The sequence below is a fragment of the Marmota flaviventris genome, chromosome 8 (assembly GCF_047511675.1).
Source record: "Marmota flaviventris isolate mMarFla1 chromosome 8, mMarFla1.hap1, whole genome shotgun sequence".
NCBI classification, from domain to species: Eukaryota; Metazoa; Chordata; class Mammalia; order Rodentia; family Sciuridae; genus Marmota; species Marmota flaviventris.
The window spans coordinates 65,970,158-65,988,820 of NC_092505.1; the positions used below are offsets into that span (position 1 = coordinate 65,970,158).

Below are 18,663 nucleotides of genomic sequence, written 5' to 3' on the forward strand. Positions count from 1 at the left end.
TTTTCTCAATATTGCTATGACTTTATTTTTTAAAAGGCAAAAAGAAACAATGTCCTGGGCACTGCACCAGTGGCCAAGAATACAAAGATAAATTTCATTCAGTGTTCTAAAACAACTTTGTTACTCCTCTTTTAATTTTAACTTTTATATTTTATAATTTTTATTCTAACAATCATGCTCATTAGTTATTTTATAAACAAGTCTTTTATAGATGTTCTTTCTTAAGCATTATATTCTTCAACATTCAATTTGATATTATTTTATAATTGTACTGATTATTTGTAACAACATTTCCAATTGAGAATATTTAAAAATTTACATTTTAATGGTTTGGCTCATGCTTTTGGCCTGACATTGGAGAAAAAGCAATTTGATTAGTAAGTGTCTAAAGATGATTTAGATCTGAAACTATGAGAGCTGCATCTAACTAATGATATGTTCATATAAAGATAATGCAGTGATAAGTATGAAATCAATAAATTAATAGTTATGAAATTAAATATAGCCTCTTTTCCTGCTTGAATGGTTGTAAAATTTTTTCCTTGTCACTTAAAAAATTTATGAGGTCTTTAAATCACTTCCCAATTTCTTTCTTTCTTTTTTATGCCGGGGGGCGGGGGGCGGGGGGCGGGTACCAGGGATTGAACTCAGGGACACTCAACCACTGAGCCACATCCCCAGCCCTATTTTGTATTTTATTAGAGACAGAGTCTCCCGGAGTTGCTCAGCGCCTCGCTAAATTGCTGAGACTGGCTTTGAACTCTTGATCCTCCTGCCTCTGCCTCCTGAGTTGCTGGGATTACAGGTGTGTGCCACCACGCCCGGCTCAAATTTCTTAGTCATTTCCAAAAAAATATAATATTCAAGAAGCATCAAAACAAATGCAGAAGGACTTCATTTCAAGTCTTGCTATTGTCATTAGTTCGATGTGTACCTCAGGACTACTCCTTTTAGTCTTTATTCTCCCATTTATAGAACAGGAGACTTTGACCAGCCTCTTTGGTTCTTTCCTCTTCTGATAGTCTGCATTTTCTGCAATAAACACTCCATGTGTCTTTTTGATTCCTTTTCTCAAATGTATTATTTATACTGTTACATCTCTGATTGGTGGCTCTGTATGCTACGTCTTAACCAGGAATCCCTAGTTTTCAAAGCTGAATCTCTCCCCTCTGTCTTCTAAATCCTCAGCTTACTTTGTGAGGTTTTAACTCATCTTCCTTCTAGAGGCATTTTTACATTTATCTTCTTTTGCTGATTTGGTTTCTGCAATCCCAATTGTAATAATAGAAATTCATCTATAACAGTTTTCAGAGCTTTGAATCTCAGCCACTTTTTGTTAACTGGGAGAATATCTTCTCTATTAATATATGTTAGGAAAAAAGCATAGCATGACAGAAAAAAAAAGTGGTACAGAAGAGGTGGCATACCAACTCTGTATGTATCCAACATACAGGCTATAGGCAATGACTATAGGACTCCTAAATTTCATGAAATAATACCAAGAATTCGTAAATGGGATGGCAACAAATTAAAAAGCTTCTGCACAACAAAGGAAACAATTAAGAATGTGAAGAAGGAACCTACGGAATGGGAGAAAAATCTTTGCTAGCTACTCTTCTAACAGAGGATTAATATGCAGAACATGTAAAAAACTAAAAACAAATTAACATCAAGAAACAAATTACCCAATTAATAAATGGGCAAATAAACTAAACAGACAATTCTCAAAAAAAGAAATATAAATGGCCAACAATATATATTTCAAAATGTTCAATATCTTTAGCAATTAATGAAATGCAAATCAAAATTACACTGAGATTTCATCTCATCTCAGTCAGAATGACAGTCTTCAGAATACAAAAAATAATAAAAACGAGAGGATATGGAGAAAAAGGAACACTTTTACACTGCTGATGAGATTGTAAATTAGTACAACCACTATCAAATCAGACAACTAGGAATAGAAGCACCATATGACCCAGATATATCACATCTCAGTATTTATCTTATAGAATTAAAGTCATCATACTATAGTGATACATGCATATGGTGTGTTTATGGCAGTTTAATTCACAATAGTCAAACTATGTAACCAGGCTAAGTGTCCATCGATGGATTAATGCAACATATTCACACAATAGAGTTTTATTCAACTATATAAATGGTTTTATATGGTAGTTTTCCTATTTTCTCTTTTAGTGGTTTCATCACTGATGTATAGGAATGCGTTTGAATAATAGGTGTCGATTTTATATCCTGCTACTTCACTGAATTCATTTATTCTAGAAGTTTTCTGGTGAAATTTTTTGGACCTTCTAGATATAGAATTATGTCATCATCAAATAATGATAGTTTTTCTTTACCTATTTGTATACCTTTAATTTCTTTCTTCTAAGTGCTCTGGCTAGATTTACAAGGATGATATTAAATAGAATCGGTGAAAGAGGAACTTCTTGTCTTGTTCCAGTTTTTAGAGGGAATGCTTTCAATTTTTCTCCATTTAAAATGATGCTTGGCATCACTGTGCAGGAGAATGACGAGTTAGAAAGCCTAAAAGCTATCTTGTTAGGAATTTCCAGCAAAATTGGGGTGCTCCAAAACCTAGAGGAAGGATTTCCATCGCACGAGGGTCAGCTACGGGGGCTCAAACGCGAGAGATTTGTCCGCACGGAGGGTCACGCTGCTTATTCAGCAAATCGCCCCACGGCTAGAGTCTGCGGCGCACGCTGGGAAACGAGGAGATAGCAACGCAAAGATACAGCGCTGCAGTTTCCGCGGGCTTCTGCCAGCTGTGCAATCACCGTACTAAGTGCTGAATTCTGGGTTTGAGACGGGGGAAGGAAGCAGTCCAATTTGCTTCTCCACACCGGTCAGACCACAGAGGAAGCCAGCGGCCACCATCTTGGAGAGCTGACGTCACCATCCCTGTTTTCGACTGATCGCAGCTCATTCAGCCATAGAGCAGGTAATTTCAGGCTGCCATTCGCCTGCGGCTTATAGACAAATTACTCAGGCTCAGTGCTAATTAACCCGCGGAAACTGCTTCTTGGAGCCTGCTCCTATCAGAACATACACCAAGCACGGAGCGGCCGAATTCCGGCTCCTGGAACTGCTCTGGCCCAGGGCTAAAGAATCCGCGGAAACTGCTTCTTGGTCCAGGTCCTGCTGAATACTGTGGAGGTAAATACCAACCGAGCCTTCATAGGCAGTGGCAACAGGACTGAGACGGGGCTTGTGAGGGCTGGTCAGGACTTACCCGCTGCTTTGGTCACCCGGCAAAGGGAACGAAATGCTGCCATTCGCATGGGATACCAACATGGCAGAGATCTGATGTCATCAGAAAGCGGCGGAGGACAGAACTTCATCGATACCAGTGGCGACAGAAACAGTTGGTCTCCTGGTAAAGAAAGTGAGTCACAAACACCCGAGTCTCTCTCACTTTGTCATCAAGCCAGAGGGGCAGAGCAGAGCCGCCGCCCGCGCCCGTTTCAGGCCCAGCGGCCCGCCGACGTGACCCCAATTGGAGTAGGGGCAGAGCAGAGCCGCCATCTGCGCCTGCAAGGTAGGCAGACCTGCGACCGACCGGCAGAACAGGCCCAGTGGTCCGCGGGCGTGGTAGGAGGGGCAGGGCAGAGCTGCTGCCCGCGCCTGCAAGGTAGGCAGACCTGCGACAGACCGGCGGATCAGGCCCAGCGGCCTGCCAGAGCGGTACACACGTCACCCCAACTGGAGTAGGGGCAGAGCAGAGCCGCCACCCGCGCCCGAAAGGTAGGCAGACCTGCGATTGACCAGTGAAACAGGCCCAGCGGCCGGCCGGGGTGGTAGGCACGTCACCCCAATTGGAGTAGGAGCAGAGCAGAGCCTTCGCCCGCGCCCGGAACAGGCCCAGAAGTCCGTGGGTGTGGAAGACAAATCACACCAATTGGAGGAGGGGCAGAGCAGAGCCGCCGCCCACGCCTGCAAGGTAGGCAGACCTGCAACCGAACGGCGGATCAGGCCCGGTGGCCTGCCAGCGTGGTACACACGTCACCCCAATTGGAGTAGGGGCAGAGCAGAGCTTTCGCCCACGCCCGGGACAGGCCCAGCGGCCCGCCAGCGCAGTAGTCATGTCACCCCAATTGGAGTAGGGGCAGAGCAGAGCCGCCGCCCGCGCCTGCAAGGTAGGCAGACCTGCGACCGACCAGCAGAACAGGCCCAGGGGTCCGCGGGCGTGGTAGACACGTCACACCAATTGGAGGAGGGGCAGAGCAGAGCTGCCGCCCGCGCCTGCAAGGTAGGCAGACCGCCGCTCAACCCTGCAAGGGAGACTTTTCAACTATACAAGAGCAATATGAATATATAGGGGGGAAAAATTTTCAAAAACACAACAGTTTCACCAAGCAGAAAGAAACGCAAGCGATATGAAAAGACAAGGAAAGAAAGGACCACAAGCAATGCAGGTCAACTCAACTTTAGAAGAGGTAACAGCTGCAACAGATGGAATGTCAGATAAAGAATTCAGGATATACATGCTTCAGATGATCTGGAGTCTCAAGGAAGACATTAGACAGCAAAATCAGACAATGAAAGATCACTTCGACAATGAATTACACAAACAAATCCAGGCAGCAAAAGATCAACTATACAGGGAGGTAGAGGTTATAAAAAACAAACAAGCAGAAATCCTAGAAATGCAGGAAGCAATAAACCAACTTAAAAACTCAATTGAGAATACTACCAGCAGAGTAGAACACTTAGAAGATAGAACATCAGACAATGAAGACAAAGTATTTCAACTTGAAAAGAACATAGACAGCTCAGCAAGACTGTTAGGAAACCATGAGCAGAACATCCAAGAAATATGGGATAACATCAAGAGACCAAACTTAAGAGTCATTGGGATACAGGAAGGTATAGAGTTCCAAACCAAAGGAATGAGCAATCTATTCAATGAAATAATACGAGAAAACTTCCCAGACTTGAAGAATGAGACAGAATCCCAAATCCTAGAAGCCTACAGGACGCCGAATGTGCAAAATCATAAGAGATCCACACCTAGACACATTATAATGAAGATGCCCAACATACAGAATAAGGAGAGAATTTTGAAAGCTACAAGAGAAAGGAAGCAGATTACATTTAGGGGTAAGCCAATCAGGATAACAGCTGATCTTTCAACACAGACTCTGAAAGCTAGAAGATCCTGGAATAACATATTTCAAACACTGAAAGAAAATGGGTTCCAACCAAGAATTGTGTATCCAGCGAAATTAAGCTTCAGGATGGAAGATGAAATTAAAACCTTCCACGATAAACAAAAGTTAAAAGAATTTGCAGCTAGAAAACCATCTCTTCAAAACATCCTCGGCAAAACATTACAGGAAGAGGAAATGGAAAATAACAATGAAAACCAACAGTGGGAGATAGGACAGTAAAGGGGGGAAAAATAATCAAAGAGGAAAACAAACCATGTTTAGTAACATAAATAAACAAATATGGCTGGAAGAACAACCCATATCTCAATAATAACCCTAAATGTTAATGGCTTAAACTCACCAATTAAGAGACACAGGCTAGTAGAATGGATCACAAAACAAGACCCAACAATATGCTGCCTACAGGAGACGCATTTGATAGGAAAAGACATACATAGGCTGAAGGTGAAAGGTTGGGAAAAATCATATCACTCATATGGACTTCGGAAACAAGCAGGAGTGTCCATACTCATATCAAATAAAATAGATTTCAAGCCAAAGTTAATCAAAAGGGATAAAGAGGGACACTACATACTGCTCAAGGGAACCATACACCAACAAGACATAACAATCATAAATATATATGCCCCAAACAATGGTGCAGCTATGTTCATCAAACAAACTCTTCTCAAGTTCAAGAGTCTAATAGACCACCATACAATAATCATGGGAGACTTCAACACACCTCTCTCGCCACTGGACAGATCTTCCAAACAAAAGTTGAATAATTAAACTATAGAACTCAATAACACAATTAATATGCTAGACTTAATTGACATATATAGAATATACCACCCAACATCAAGCAGTTACACTTTTTTCTCAGCAGCACATGGATCCTTCTCAAAAATAGATCATATATTATGTCACAGGGCAACTCTTAGACAATATAAAGGAGTAGAGATAATACCATGCATCTTATCTGATCATAATGGAATGAAACTGAAAATCAACGATAAAAGAAGGAAGGAAAAATCATGCATCACTTGGAGAATGAACAATAGGTTACTGAATGAACAATGGGTTATAGAAGACATCAAGGAGGAAATTAAAAAATTCTTAGAGATAAATGAAAACACAGACACAACATATTGGAATCTATGGGACACATTGAAAGCAGTTCTAAGAGGAAAATTCATTGCTTGGAGTTCATTCCTTAAAAAAAGAAAAAGCCAACAAATAAATGATCTCATACTTCATCTCAAAATCCTAGAAAAAGAAGAGCAAAACAACAGCAAAAGAAGTAGAAGGCAAGAAATAATTAAAATCAGAGCTGAAATTAATGAAATCGAAACAAAAGAAACAATTGAAAAAATTGACAAAACTAAAAGTTGGTTCTTTGAAAAAATAAATAAAATCGACAGACCCTTAGCCATGCTAACAAAGAGAAGAAGAGAGAGAACTCAAATTACTAGCATACGGGATGAAAAAGGCAATATCACAACAGACACTTCAGAAATACAGAAGATAATCAGAAATTATTTTGAATCCTTATACTCCAATAAATTAGAAGATAGTGAAGGCATCGATAAATTTCTTAAGTCATATGATCTGCCCAGATTGAGTCAGGAGGATATAGACAACCTAAACAGACCAATATCAATTGAGGAAATAGAAGAAACCATCAAAAGACTACCAACTAAGAAAAGCCCAGGACCGGATGGGTATACAGCAGAGTTTTACAAAACCTTTAAAGAGGAACTAATACCAATACTTTTCAAGCTACTTTAGGAAATAGAAAAAGAGGGACAACTTCCAAATTCATTCTACGAGGCCAACATCACCCTGATACCTAAACCAGACAAAGACACTTCAAAGAAAGAAAACTACAGACCAATATCTCTGATGAACCTAGATGCAAAAATCCTCAATAAAATTCTGGCGAATCGGATACAAAGGCACATCAAAAAAATTGTGCACCATGATCAAGTAGAATTCATTCCCTGGGATGCAAGGCTGGTTCAATATACGGAAATCAATAAATGTTATTCACCACATCAATAGACTTAAAAATAAGAACCATATGATCATCTCGATAGATGCGGAAAAAGCATTCGACAAAGTACAGCATCCCTTTATGTTCAAAACTCTAGAAAAACTAGGGATAACAGGAACATACCTCAATATTGTAAAAGCAATCTATGCTAAGCCTCAGGCTAGCATCATTCTGAATGGAGAAAAACTGAAGGCATTCCCTCTAAAATCTGGAACAAGACAGGGATGCCCTCTCTCACCACTTCTGTTCAACATAGTTCTCGAAACACTGGCCAGAGCAATTAGACACACGAAAGAAATTAAAGGCATCAAAATAGGAAAAGAAGAACTTAAATTATCACTATTTGCAGGTGACATAATTCTATACCTAGCAGACCCAAAAGGGTCTACAAAGAAACTATTAGAGCTAATAAATGAATTCAGCAAAGTGGCAGGATATAAAATCAACACGCATAAATCAAAGGCATTCCTGTATATCAACGACAAATCCTCTGAAATGGAAATGAGGACAACCACTCCATTCACAATATCCTCAAAAAAAAAATAAAATACTTGGGAATCAACCTAACAAAAGAGGTGAAAGACTTATAAAGGAAAACTACAGAACCCTAAAGAGAGAAATAGAAGAAGATCTTAGAAGATGGAAAAATATACCCTGTTCATGGATAGGCAGAACTAACATCATCAAAATGGCGATATTACCAAAAGTTCTCTATAGGTTTAATGCAATGCCAATCAAAATCCCAATGGCATTTCTTGTAGAAATAGAGAAAGCAATCATGAAATTCATATGGAAAAATAAAAGACCCAGAATAGCAAAAACAATGCTAAGCAGGAAGTGTGAATCAGGCGGTATAGCGATACCAGACTTCAAACTATACTACAGAGCAATAGTAACAAAAACAACATGGTACTGGTACCAAAACAGGCGGGTGGACCAATGGTACAGAATAGAGGACACAGAAACCAATCCACAAAACTACAACTATCTTATATTTGATAAAGGGGCTAAAAGCATGCAATGGAGGAAGGATAGCATTTTCAACAAATGGTGCTGGGAAAACTGGAAATCCATATGAAACTGAATCCCTTTCTCTCGCCATGCACAAAAGTTAATTCAAAATGGATCAAGGAGCTTGATATCAAATCAGAGACACGGCATCTGATAGAAGAAAAAGTTGGCTACGATCTACATACTGTGGGGTCGGGCTCCAAATTCCTCAATAGGACACCCATAGCACAAAAGTTAATAACTAGAATCAACAAATGGGACTTACTTAAACTAAAAAATTTTTTCTCAGCAAAAGAAACAATAAGAGAGGTAAATAGGGAGCTTACATCCTGGGAACAAATCTTTACTCCTCACACTTCAGATAGAGCCCTAATATCCAGAGTATACAAAGAACTCAAAAAATTAGACAATAAGATAACAAATAACCCAATCAACAAATGGGCCAAGGACCTGAACAGACACTTCTCAGAGGAGGACATACAATCAATCAACAAGTACATGAAAAAATGCTCATCATCTCTAGCAGTCAGAGAAATGCAAATCAAAACCACCCTAAAATACCATCTCACTCCAGTAAGATTGGCAGCCATTATGAAGTCAAACAGCAACAAATGCTGGCGAGGATGTGGGGAAAAGGGTACACTTGTACATTGCTGGTGGGACTGCAAATTGGTGCAGCCAATTTGGAAAGCAGTATGGAGATTTCTTGGAAAGCTGGGAATGGAACCACCATTTGACCCAGCTATTCCCCTTCTCGGTCTATTCCCTAAAGACCTAAAAAGAGCATGCTACAGGGACACTGCTACATCGATATTCATAGCAGCACAATTCACAATAGCAAGACTGTGGAACCAACCTAGATGCCCTTCAATAGACAAATGGATAAAAAAAATGTGGCATTTATACACAATGGAGTATTACTCTGCATTAAAAAATGACAAAATCATAGAATTTGCAGGGAAATGGATGGCATTAGAGCAGATTATGCTAAGTGAAGCTAGCCAATCCCTAAAAAACAAATGCCAAATGTCTTCTTTGATATAAGGAGAGTAACTAAGAACAGAGTAGGGACCAAGAGCATGAGAAGAAGATTAACATTAAACAGGGATGAGAGGTGGGAGGGAAAGGGAGAGAGAAGGGAAATTGTATGGAAATGGAAGGAGACCCTCAGGGTTATACAAAATTACATACAAGAGGAAGTGAGGGGAAAGGGAAAAATAATACAAGGGGGAGAAATGAATGACAGTAGAGGGGGTAGAGAGAGAAGAGGGGAGGGGAGGGGAGGGGAGGGGGGATATTAGAGGATAGGAAAGGCAGCAGAATACAACAGACACTAGTATGGCAATATGTAAATCAATGGATGTGTAACTGATGTGATTCTGCAACCTGTATACGGGGTAAAAATGGGAGTTCATAACCCACTTGAATCAAAGTGTGAAATATGATATATCAAGAACTATGTAATGTTTTGAACAACCAACAATAAAAAATTAAAAAAAAAAATAAAAAATAAAATGATGCTTGTCTTGGGTTTAGCATATATAGCTTTTATGATGCTGAGGAATGTTCTTACTATCCCTAGTTTTTTTTAGTGTTTTGAACATGAAGGAGTACTGTATTTTGTCGAATGCTTTTTCTGCATTGAGGTGATTATTTTTGTATCTGTATTCATCAGGGATATTGGTCTGAAGTTTTCTTTCCTCATTTACAATAGCCTCAAAAAAAACCTGGGAATCAATCTAACAAAAGAGGTGAAATGCCGGGGGGTCCTGCCCTAGCAAGGTCCAGGGAGTCCTGAAGGATGAGTGGCGTCGGCGAAAAGATGAGATAGGAGTCGTTCCGTTGGAGCAATCTCCAGAGAGAGAGCTCTAATGCAGCTTTCTCTGGGTCATCTTTTATTGCAAATTTTCTCATCATTATAGATTCAGAATACGTCATTGATTATACATTTTAAAACTTTTGCCAAGACAATTTAAAACTTTTCCTTAACCATGATTAGGGGTACAAAAAATGTAACTTCAATTTACATTTTTACAGGATATGACCTTTAGTTATTTAATTATTAAAAGTACAGAATCATTAATAAAATGCATCACTAATTTACATTTTTCAGATTTTCCCAAGATTTACTATTTTCCCCAAGATATGCTATTTTCTTATTAACTAATGCCAAACTACGTAACCAGACTCTAAGTCTCCTAACCTATCATTAACTTTTAAGTTTAAAGTACACCTTTACTTTATTTCTAATCTAAAATTCCCATCTAAAAAAATCCCCTTAAATCTTATACTTAAAATATCCTAAAGTTTATAAATCATTCTTAAAACATATCAGAAACCCATACGACTAAGAACTTAAGAATTTCTAAACCAACTATCTAAATAGGATAATATTTCTAACATTATTCTAAAAATATATCTTATAAAGCTACTTTAATTAATTCCTAAATTTATTCTCATGAAACTGGTTGAGCTGCTTTCTCAGAGTTTCTTTGTTTCTCAGTCAAGGTGCACTAGTTCTCATATCTTTATAATCTTTCTCAATAGAAAGTAAGTTCTAAACATCAGTCCACTTTCCACCAATATTAACTATGCTCATCATAAATTCCTATGTAAAGTAAAAAAGGGTTTATAAAAAGAGAAGAATATATCTTTATATGTTTTAACTTTCCTAAGTGTATAATATAACTTTCCTCAATCAAGAATGAGACTACATATGGTGGGCTTTGTAAAATAAGCATAATGATTAGGTTTTCTAAGAGGCCGGAAATACGGGCTTGGGTTATAGTTGATATAATCAATGTGGTGCCTAAAATTCTCATGACCTTTCAGAAAATGATTGTTGTCCATTATCAGATTTGTCCTCAATGTACTGAGATAGAAGAACAGCCTTCTACTTTGTCTTTGATATGCTGAGGGGTAGTAGAACAGCCTTCAAGGCATGAACTACCTGTTATGTTCTAGCCATCTGAAATTTAATTTGTTTGGCATTTAACAAACTCATGCCTCCTGTCAGGAACATAAGCATGAAAATGAAAAGTCCCAATTACATAAAAAAGGGTCTCATGGTTTCGGTTTCCCACCAACCAGCGTGGCTTTGCCAGCATTCATCCTCACTGTGACCCTGTCAAGACAGTGGGAGAGCGGCTTTGCCAGCACTTATTCTCACTGTGACCCTGTCAAGACAGTGAGTGGGGGATCGCCTTCACCAGTGAAAGACCTCTACAATGAAAACTATAGAAGACTAAAGAAAGAAATTGAAGAAAACCTCAGAAGATTGAAAGATCTCCCATGGTCCTGAATAGGCAGAATAATATTGTCAAAATGGCCATACTACCAAAAGCATTATACAGATTTAACGCAATTCCTATTAAAACCCCAATGGTATTCTTCATAGAAATAGAAAAAGCAATCATGTAATTTATTTGGAAGAATAGCCAAAACAATACTTAGCAAGAGAAGTGAAGCAGGAAGCATCACAATACCAGACCTTAAACTATATTATAGAGCTATAATAATAAAAACAGCATTTATTGGCACCAAAATAGACACACATACCAATGGCACAAAATAGAAGACACAGAGACAACCCTACACAAATGCAGTTATCTCATACTAGACAAATGTGCCAAAAACATTCACTGAAGAAAAGAGCCTATTCAACAAATGGTGCTGGCAAAACTAGAAATCCATATGTAGTAAAATGAAATTAAACCTCTATCTCTCACCCTTCACAAAAATCAACTCAAAGTGGATCAAAGAATTAGGCATTAGAACAAAGACCCTGTGCCTGATAGAAGAAAAATTAGGACCAAATCTTCACCAAGTCAGCCTAGGATCTAACTTCCTTAACAAGACCCCTAAAGCACAAGAAATAAAATCAAGAATCAATAAATGGGATGGACGCACATTAAAAAGATTCTTCTTAGCAAAGGAAACAATCAATAATGTGAGGAGAGAGCCTACAGAATTGGAAGAAAATCTTTACCAAACGTACCTCTAAAAAAGCATTAATCTCCAGGATATACAAAGAACTCAAAAAACTTAATACTAAAAACAAATAACCCAATCAATAAATGGGCAAAAGAACAGAACAGACACTTCACAGAAGAAGAAATACAATCAATCGACAAATATATGAAAAAGTGTTCCACATCTCTAGAAATTAGAGAAATGCAAATTAAAAACTATACTGAGATTTCATCTCACTCCAGTCAGAATGGCAATCATCAAGAATACAAACAACAATAAGTGTTGGTGAGGATGTGGGGGGAAAAGGTACACTCATACATTTCTGGTGGGACTGCAAATTGGTGCAACCACTATGGAAAGCAGTATGAAGATTCCTCAGAAATCTGGATCCGCCATTTGACCCAGCTATCCCACTCCTTGGTTTATACCCAAAGGACTTAAAATCAGCATACTATAGTGATGCAGCCACATTAATATTTATAGCAGCTCAATTCACAATAGCTAAATTATGGAGTCAACCTAGGTGTCCTTCAATAGATGACTGGATAAAGAAAATGTGGTATATATAGTCAATGGAATTTTACTCAGAGTTAAAGAAGAATGAAGTCATGGCATTGGCAGGTAAATGGTTGGAGTTGGAGATTATCATTCTAAGTGAAATAAGCCAATTCCAAAAAACCAAAGGCTGAATGTGTTCTCTAATGTGCAGATACTAATTCACAATAAGGTGGGGGGCACTAGAGAAGAATAGAGTTACATTAGATTAGGTAGAGGGAAGTGAAGGGAAGGAAGGGGAGAGGATGTGAGGATAGGAAGGATAGTAGAATTAAACAGACATTATGACTTTATATGTATATATGACTTCATGACCAATGTGATGCTGCAACATGTACACTCAGAAAAAAGAGAAATTATATCCCATCTATGTATGATGTAGCAAAGTGCATTAATGCATTCTACTGTCTTGTATAACTAATTAAAACAAATTAAAAATTTTAAAAAAGAAGAATGAAATTTGTATGAATTTATTGTCACATTGTGTGCATGTACAAATATGAGACAATGGATCCCACCATTATGTAATAATGAGCAATAAAAAAACTATGGGAAAACAAAGAAAAAAGAGGCAGCCAACCATCATGGAGCTGGGAAAGTCAGCTTTAAATTCAGAGAAATGTGAGCTACTAATGTCATCTCTGAAAAGTTACTTAATTCTCTGAGCCTCGGCTTTCACCATTATAAAATATAGATTAGAATATTCTCAATGTTGTTACAAGAATATAAAACATATATTAATCAGTTAATTTAATGGCAGTTACTTTTTAGGAATCAGCCATTTTCTAAATTCTTCTGTTTTGGTGGAAATGATCATGTAAGGATGAACATTTTTCTAGTTATAACTGCTTTGTCATTTGTATTGCAAAGCTTTCATGAGACCCACATTATTTTTGACATCCTCGTTTTTTCTACAAGCTATAATTTTATCTTTGAGGAAAATGAAAATGTTTTAATCTTACATGTTTCGTTTTGTTGGATTTTTTTTGTTTGTTTGTTTATAAATACTTTAATGTTGTTTTAGGAGGAGAGTACTACTCTGTAGAATTCCTGTCATTATGAACAGATAATTTTTTTAATCCCACAGATAAATTTAAATCCCCAAATTTTGTTGGTATCCTTTTCTAGTAAACTCCCCAAGAACAAAACAGTGTTTTAATTGTGTGAGAGAATTCCTGCTACAGGACCCAGGAATCCTTGGTCATATCACATATTTGAGGTACAAAGTTGGTTTCTAGAGTGATTCTCAAAAGTGTCAGCACACAGAAATCAAGAACCATATCAGATCATGGTTTCCACAACATTTCCTGCTCATACATGAGGAGACATGAAGCTACCCAACTCTCCATCTATTGGACAATTATGTTATATGCATGTATGACTATGCCACAAAGAACTCCACTATTCTGTATAATTATTATGTATAATTAAAAAGGATTGTGCTTTGCAAAGCAGTATCGGTCCATTTTATCTTTATAATAGACTGCACAGAGCAGAGTTCTGATTGGAAATATTTAGAGAAGTGAAATTAAATAAAGCTGTAAACCAGAATCACTTTAATCCTTTAGGATTTCCAAGAGTCTTTTTTTTAAGTATTCAAATATGCATTATGAACTTTTAAAATTGGGAATACAGCTTCCAGCCATTCTCAGATTTATTTGGCACAGAACTCCACTGATTTTTTGGAAACTTGATTAACAACCAGCAATAGGTCTTTTGGTGATAGCTTGTTCCACCCAAAGCTCAGGTCTTACCTTCTGTGCTGATCTGATAGTCTGGACTTCATAGAAAGATGCTCTATGTAAACAAACTGGATTATCTGGGGATTTTGACTTCTTTTTCAAAGATTATCTTTTCATAAGGAAAATAATAAGTTTTCATTGTCTTCCATGCTATCCAATAATTTTAATCAATGTTTCTTTTAGGCGAGCTACCAAAGACAATACAAGAATGAGACTCTGTCCCAGAGTGCAGCCCAGGTGTTGGTTGGTGCAGCAGGAAGCTTTGGTGAAAGGAAGGGAGAGTAAGTATGTGTTAAGAGAGGCCTCCTATCTTAAGCCAGGGCATGTAGGAAATTATGCAAGTGAGTTTTTCTGCTTTTGTATGGTAACTCAGGTTCATGTGCGAGTACAAGGCACAGCCTGTTCTACCCTCAGGGTTAGGCAAAATCACTTACTTCCACTTTGCCAAGCTTGCTGCACTTGTTCATGCCTGTGCTTTTGTACAAGCTGCTCCTTTTGAACAAAATGCTCTCCTCTTCCTATTTTTGGCCCCTACCCCAAAGTTAAGCGGTGATAAATTACTTTATCTAAGACTATTTGAATGCTTAAGGGCACAGTGTTCCTTCATCTCCACATGCACATCTTCCCAAAGCACAAGTGGCACTTCAAACATCATCTATTAATATTCAACATACAAATTTTGGAATATATGATATTTTTTACTTATACATGTCAGAGACATGCATTGAATGCTAATATGTGCAAAGCTGCATGTCAGGCATTGTGAGGAATATCATGATTAGTAAATTGATGTTCCAGCTTCTAGAGAATGTCTGTTGATGGAACTTGCTTCTTTGCTGGAATGTCTGAGAGCTGACTTTGCTATTTATTAACCATTCCCGTAGTAGCTCCTTGGGTTGGGGTGTTCTGTGACCAGAAAACAAGTTTAAGCATAGAAAGAGTAGAGGATTTACACAAAGGTAGCATGGCCTATGCTAAAAGTCTATGAAATTGCTCAAGAATAATGTATAGTTTATTGTGTGCTGTGCCAGACACATTTTTTAACACTAAACGCCCAAGGTCACTCCAGGTGAACTGGGCTGACACGAAACAATCACACAGAGACAGAGAAATACCTTTTTCTTTGGGTCTTGTGATGGCTCCTCTGACCTTAGGGATCCGTGGAAAAGAGAGAGAGCAAGGAGCACTTGCTGAACCCTTTCAATGGGGAGAAGCCATTCAAATAAGGCAAGGGGTTGAGTCTAGCTTCCTGATGTCTGCTGTCAGCTGATTGACTGTCATCTAGGAAGGCCATGCCCATCTCATGAGCTGTGTGGGGATCAGAGGCAGAGCAAGTGAAAAGACCAGAGTGAGGCCCGCCCAGAGGGGCAAAATTGATTAAATTCACTTTGTGCACTCAATGTTCATAGTTCACACACACACACACAGCCCATGGCTGGCTTGCCACATCTCCACATTCTCATGGCTCAAGGCTAAGGGCACTCGGTTCCTATGTGGCAGCTCCTGACACTTTAGATGCATTATTTATTTTTAGCTCACAAAAATTATATGAGAGAAGTGCTATTATTATCTTTACGATGGGGGGAAGAAAATGAAGCATAAGATTTTAGATAACTTACTCATGGTCTTTTGTATAATAAGGCAAGGTGCCTCACCATCCAGTTAGAGACATCATCTGTTCCCTACATCATGTCTAAAGAGTGAACATGTGATGTAAAATATGAATTCAGGAGCCTGCATTACTTAGAAATTTGGACTGTAAATGATCACATACTTACTGATATCACAGAACTTTAAGATTCATAGGAACTCATGAAATCATCAGATCTTAGCTTAGATATGAATTATTTTAGGAGGGTTTCCTGCTTCTCCAGAACTCTGTTAAATGTCCCCCTTAGAGAGTGTCTCTGTGGCAACACTCACTACACTTCAATATAATTGTTATGGGCAAGTTTTATCCCTCTTGTTTTTTGGGTAAACCCCTAAGTATAAAATTGGTATTTAATTTCTTGAGGTACCACCACATTGTGTCAAAGGCAGAGACTAGTAAATCCACAGCAAACAAAATGGGTGTTCAATAGATTTTTTTTTCAAATAGTGAATGGATCAAATCACCTCTACACTCAAGATTTTCCATGTAACTAACACATTATTGTATTGAATCTTGGAGAATCAAATGACAACATATTCTTTTCCATTACATTAATATCCCTCTAGCAGAGAAATTGCACACATTTCAAAGTGAGAGCATTTTAATCAATAGAGAGGACAAGGTCCACCTTTAAATTCAGGTTCAATTGCCCTTCCTTGAAGCCACAGGACAAGCTTGGGCCTCAGGCCCATTTACCCAGACCTCTGTCACCTGTCTGATGAAGGCAGTGAGGGTTTCTGGTCAACAGCAGGGAAATTTCTTATAAAACCAAAAGGGTTGACTGAACAAGATCAAGCCACAACACAGGGATCTGACCCTTCTCAGCACAAACCCTGCAGACAATCTGAAGCAGCGCTACCAGAAAGTCTTTTGGGGTCCTTCATAGCACTAACCTTTCCATTGTAATTTGACTCATTGCCCTAAAGATGAAACAAAAGAGATAAATGTGTGAGATGCTCTAGCTACTTTATATATATAATCTCCTCATTTAACTATCCTAGTCTGACATGATATTTTTACCCCTAGTTGTAAGTACATGTTTGTGAGTTTATGTGTTTATGTGTTCACTGCCATATCAGACAGTAGGAAATCCAAAATGAAAACCAAGGTGAATCTGAATCCTGAATATTTGAATGATATTCTCTTCCTGGGCCTTGAACTCTCTGCTCTTTTAAACCATGGATCCCCGATTTTTGTGTGCTCTTTTTTTAATGAGTGGGTCTGACAACCTAACTTTATAATTGTGTATCTACTTGAGTCTATGATTTCATGGCTTTCATCCGTACTCATGAAAATGTCTCATTCACAGATATCACTTCATAAAATGTTTTTCCTGCTTTCTGACAACACTGTTTTAAACTTATCTCAACATGTTTAAAGCATATTTAAAGATATCTCTCTCTCTCTCTCTTTTTTTTTTTAGATATATGACTCCTGAGACAATAAAGCATTATTCTGAAAGCAAAAAACTACTTAGCTTCCTTAGAAAAGTACTGCTCAATTGGGTATACAATACTAAGAAAGATAAAGGGATTCCATCAAGGTAAATGCTTTTGAGACTTATAAAAAATGTTGGTTTTTTTTTTTGAAATTCCCTTTTCATTCTCTTTTTAATTATAACCTAAATACTTTGCAAAATATTTTAAGTAGCTTAAATTACTTGTATACTAAACAAAAATTACTTTAAAAAGGAAAGACAAATAATGTTCTCTTTTTTTAATTGAGATAAATCTCATATAACATAAAATTAACCACTAGTTATTTTCAAATGTACAATTCAATATTATTTTGTACAATCACAGTGTTGGACAACCATCAATTCTGTCAAATTCTGTAACAGTTTCACTAACCCAAAATAAAGCCAATATTCATTTAGCAGTCATTTTGCATTCTTTCCCTTCTTTCTCCAACTCCCAGATAGCACTAAATTATATTCTTTTGCCTGCTCTGAATTTTAATAGAATCATCCATGGGTAGCCTTTTATTTCTAGCTTCTTTCACTTACCATAATGTTTTCATGCACATGAATGTAGTATGTATCATTAGCATGAGGTTCATCCACTTTGTAGTTTATATCAATATTTTACTCCTTTTTACATCTGAATGATATTCCATTGTGTGGAATATAATTTTTTTTAACCCATTCATCTGATCATGGACATTTGAACTGTTTCCACCTTTTGGCTAGTATAAATAGCACTGTTATAAATATTTGTGTAAAAGTATTTGTTTGAATGTTTGCTTTCCATTCTTTAGATAATTTTATATTTAACTTCTTGATAATTTTATATTTAGCTTCTTAAGCTACCACCAAATTGTTTTCCACAGCTGCTAAACAATTTTAATATTAGAAAGTATGAGTTCTTCAACTCTATTTTTTCTTTTACAAAACTGCAGTAGTTATTTGAGCTCTCTTGAAACGCCATATAAATTTTATGATTATCCTATCTATTTCTGCAAAAAAAAAAAAAATCACTGACATGTTCATAGGGGTTGTATTGA

At 37.7% G+C, this 18,663-nt stretch overlaps 1 protein-coding gene across 1 annotated transcript in view; it reads left to right on the forward strand.

The window, feature by feature from the left end:
- Slc9c1 (solute carrier family 9 member C1) overlaps window positions 1–18,663 on the forward strand; it is an 80,905-nt gene that overhangs the window by 32,614 nt on the left and 29,628 nt on the right. Inside the window, exons 13-14 of the mRNA XM_027935908.2 lie at window positions 14,694–14,791; window positions 17,585–17,704. Of these exons, the coding sequence (XP_027791709.2) occupies window positions 14,694–14,791; window positions 17,585–17,704 (218 nt within the window). The remainder of the gene's footprint in view (window positions 1–14,693; window positions 14,792–17,584; window positions 17,705–18,663) is intronic.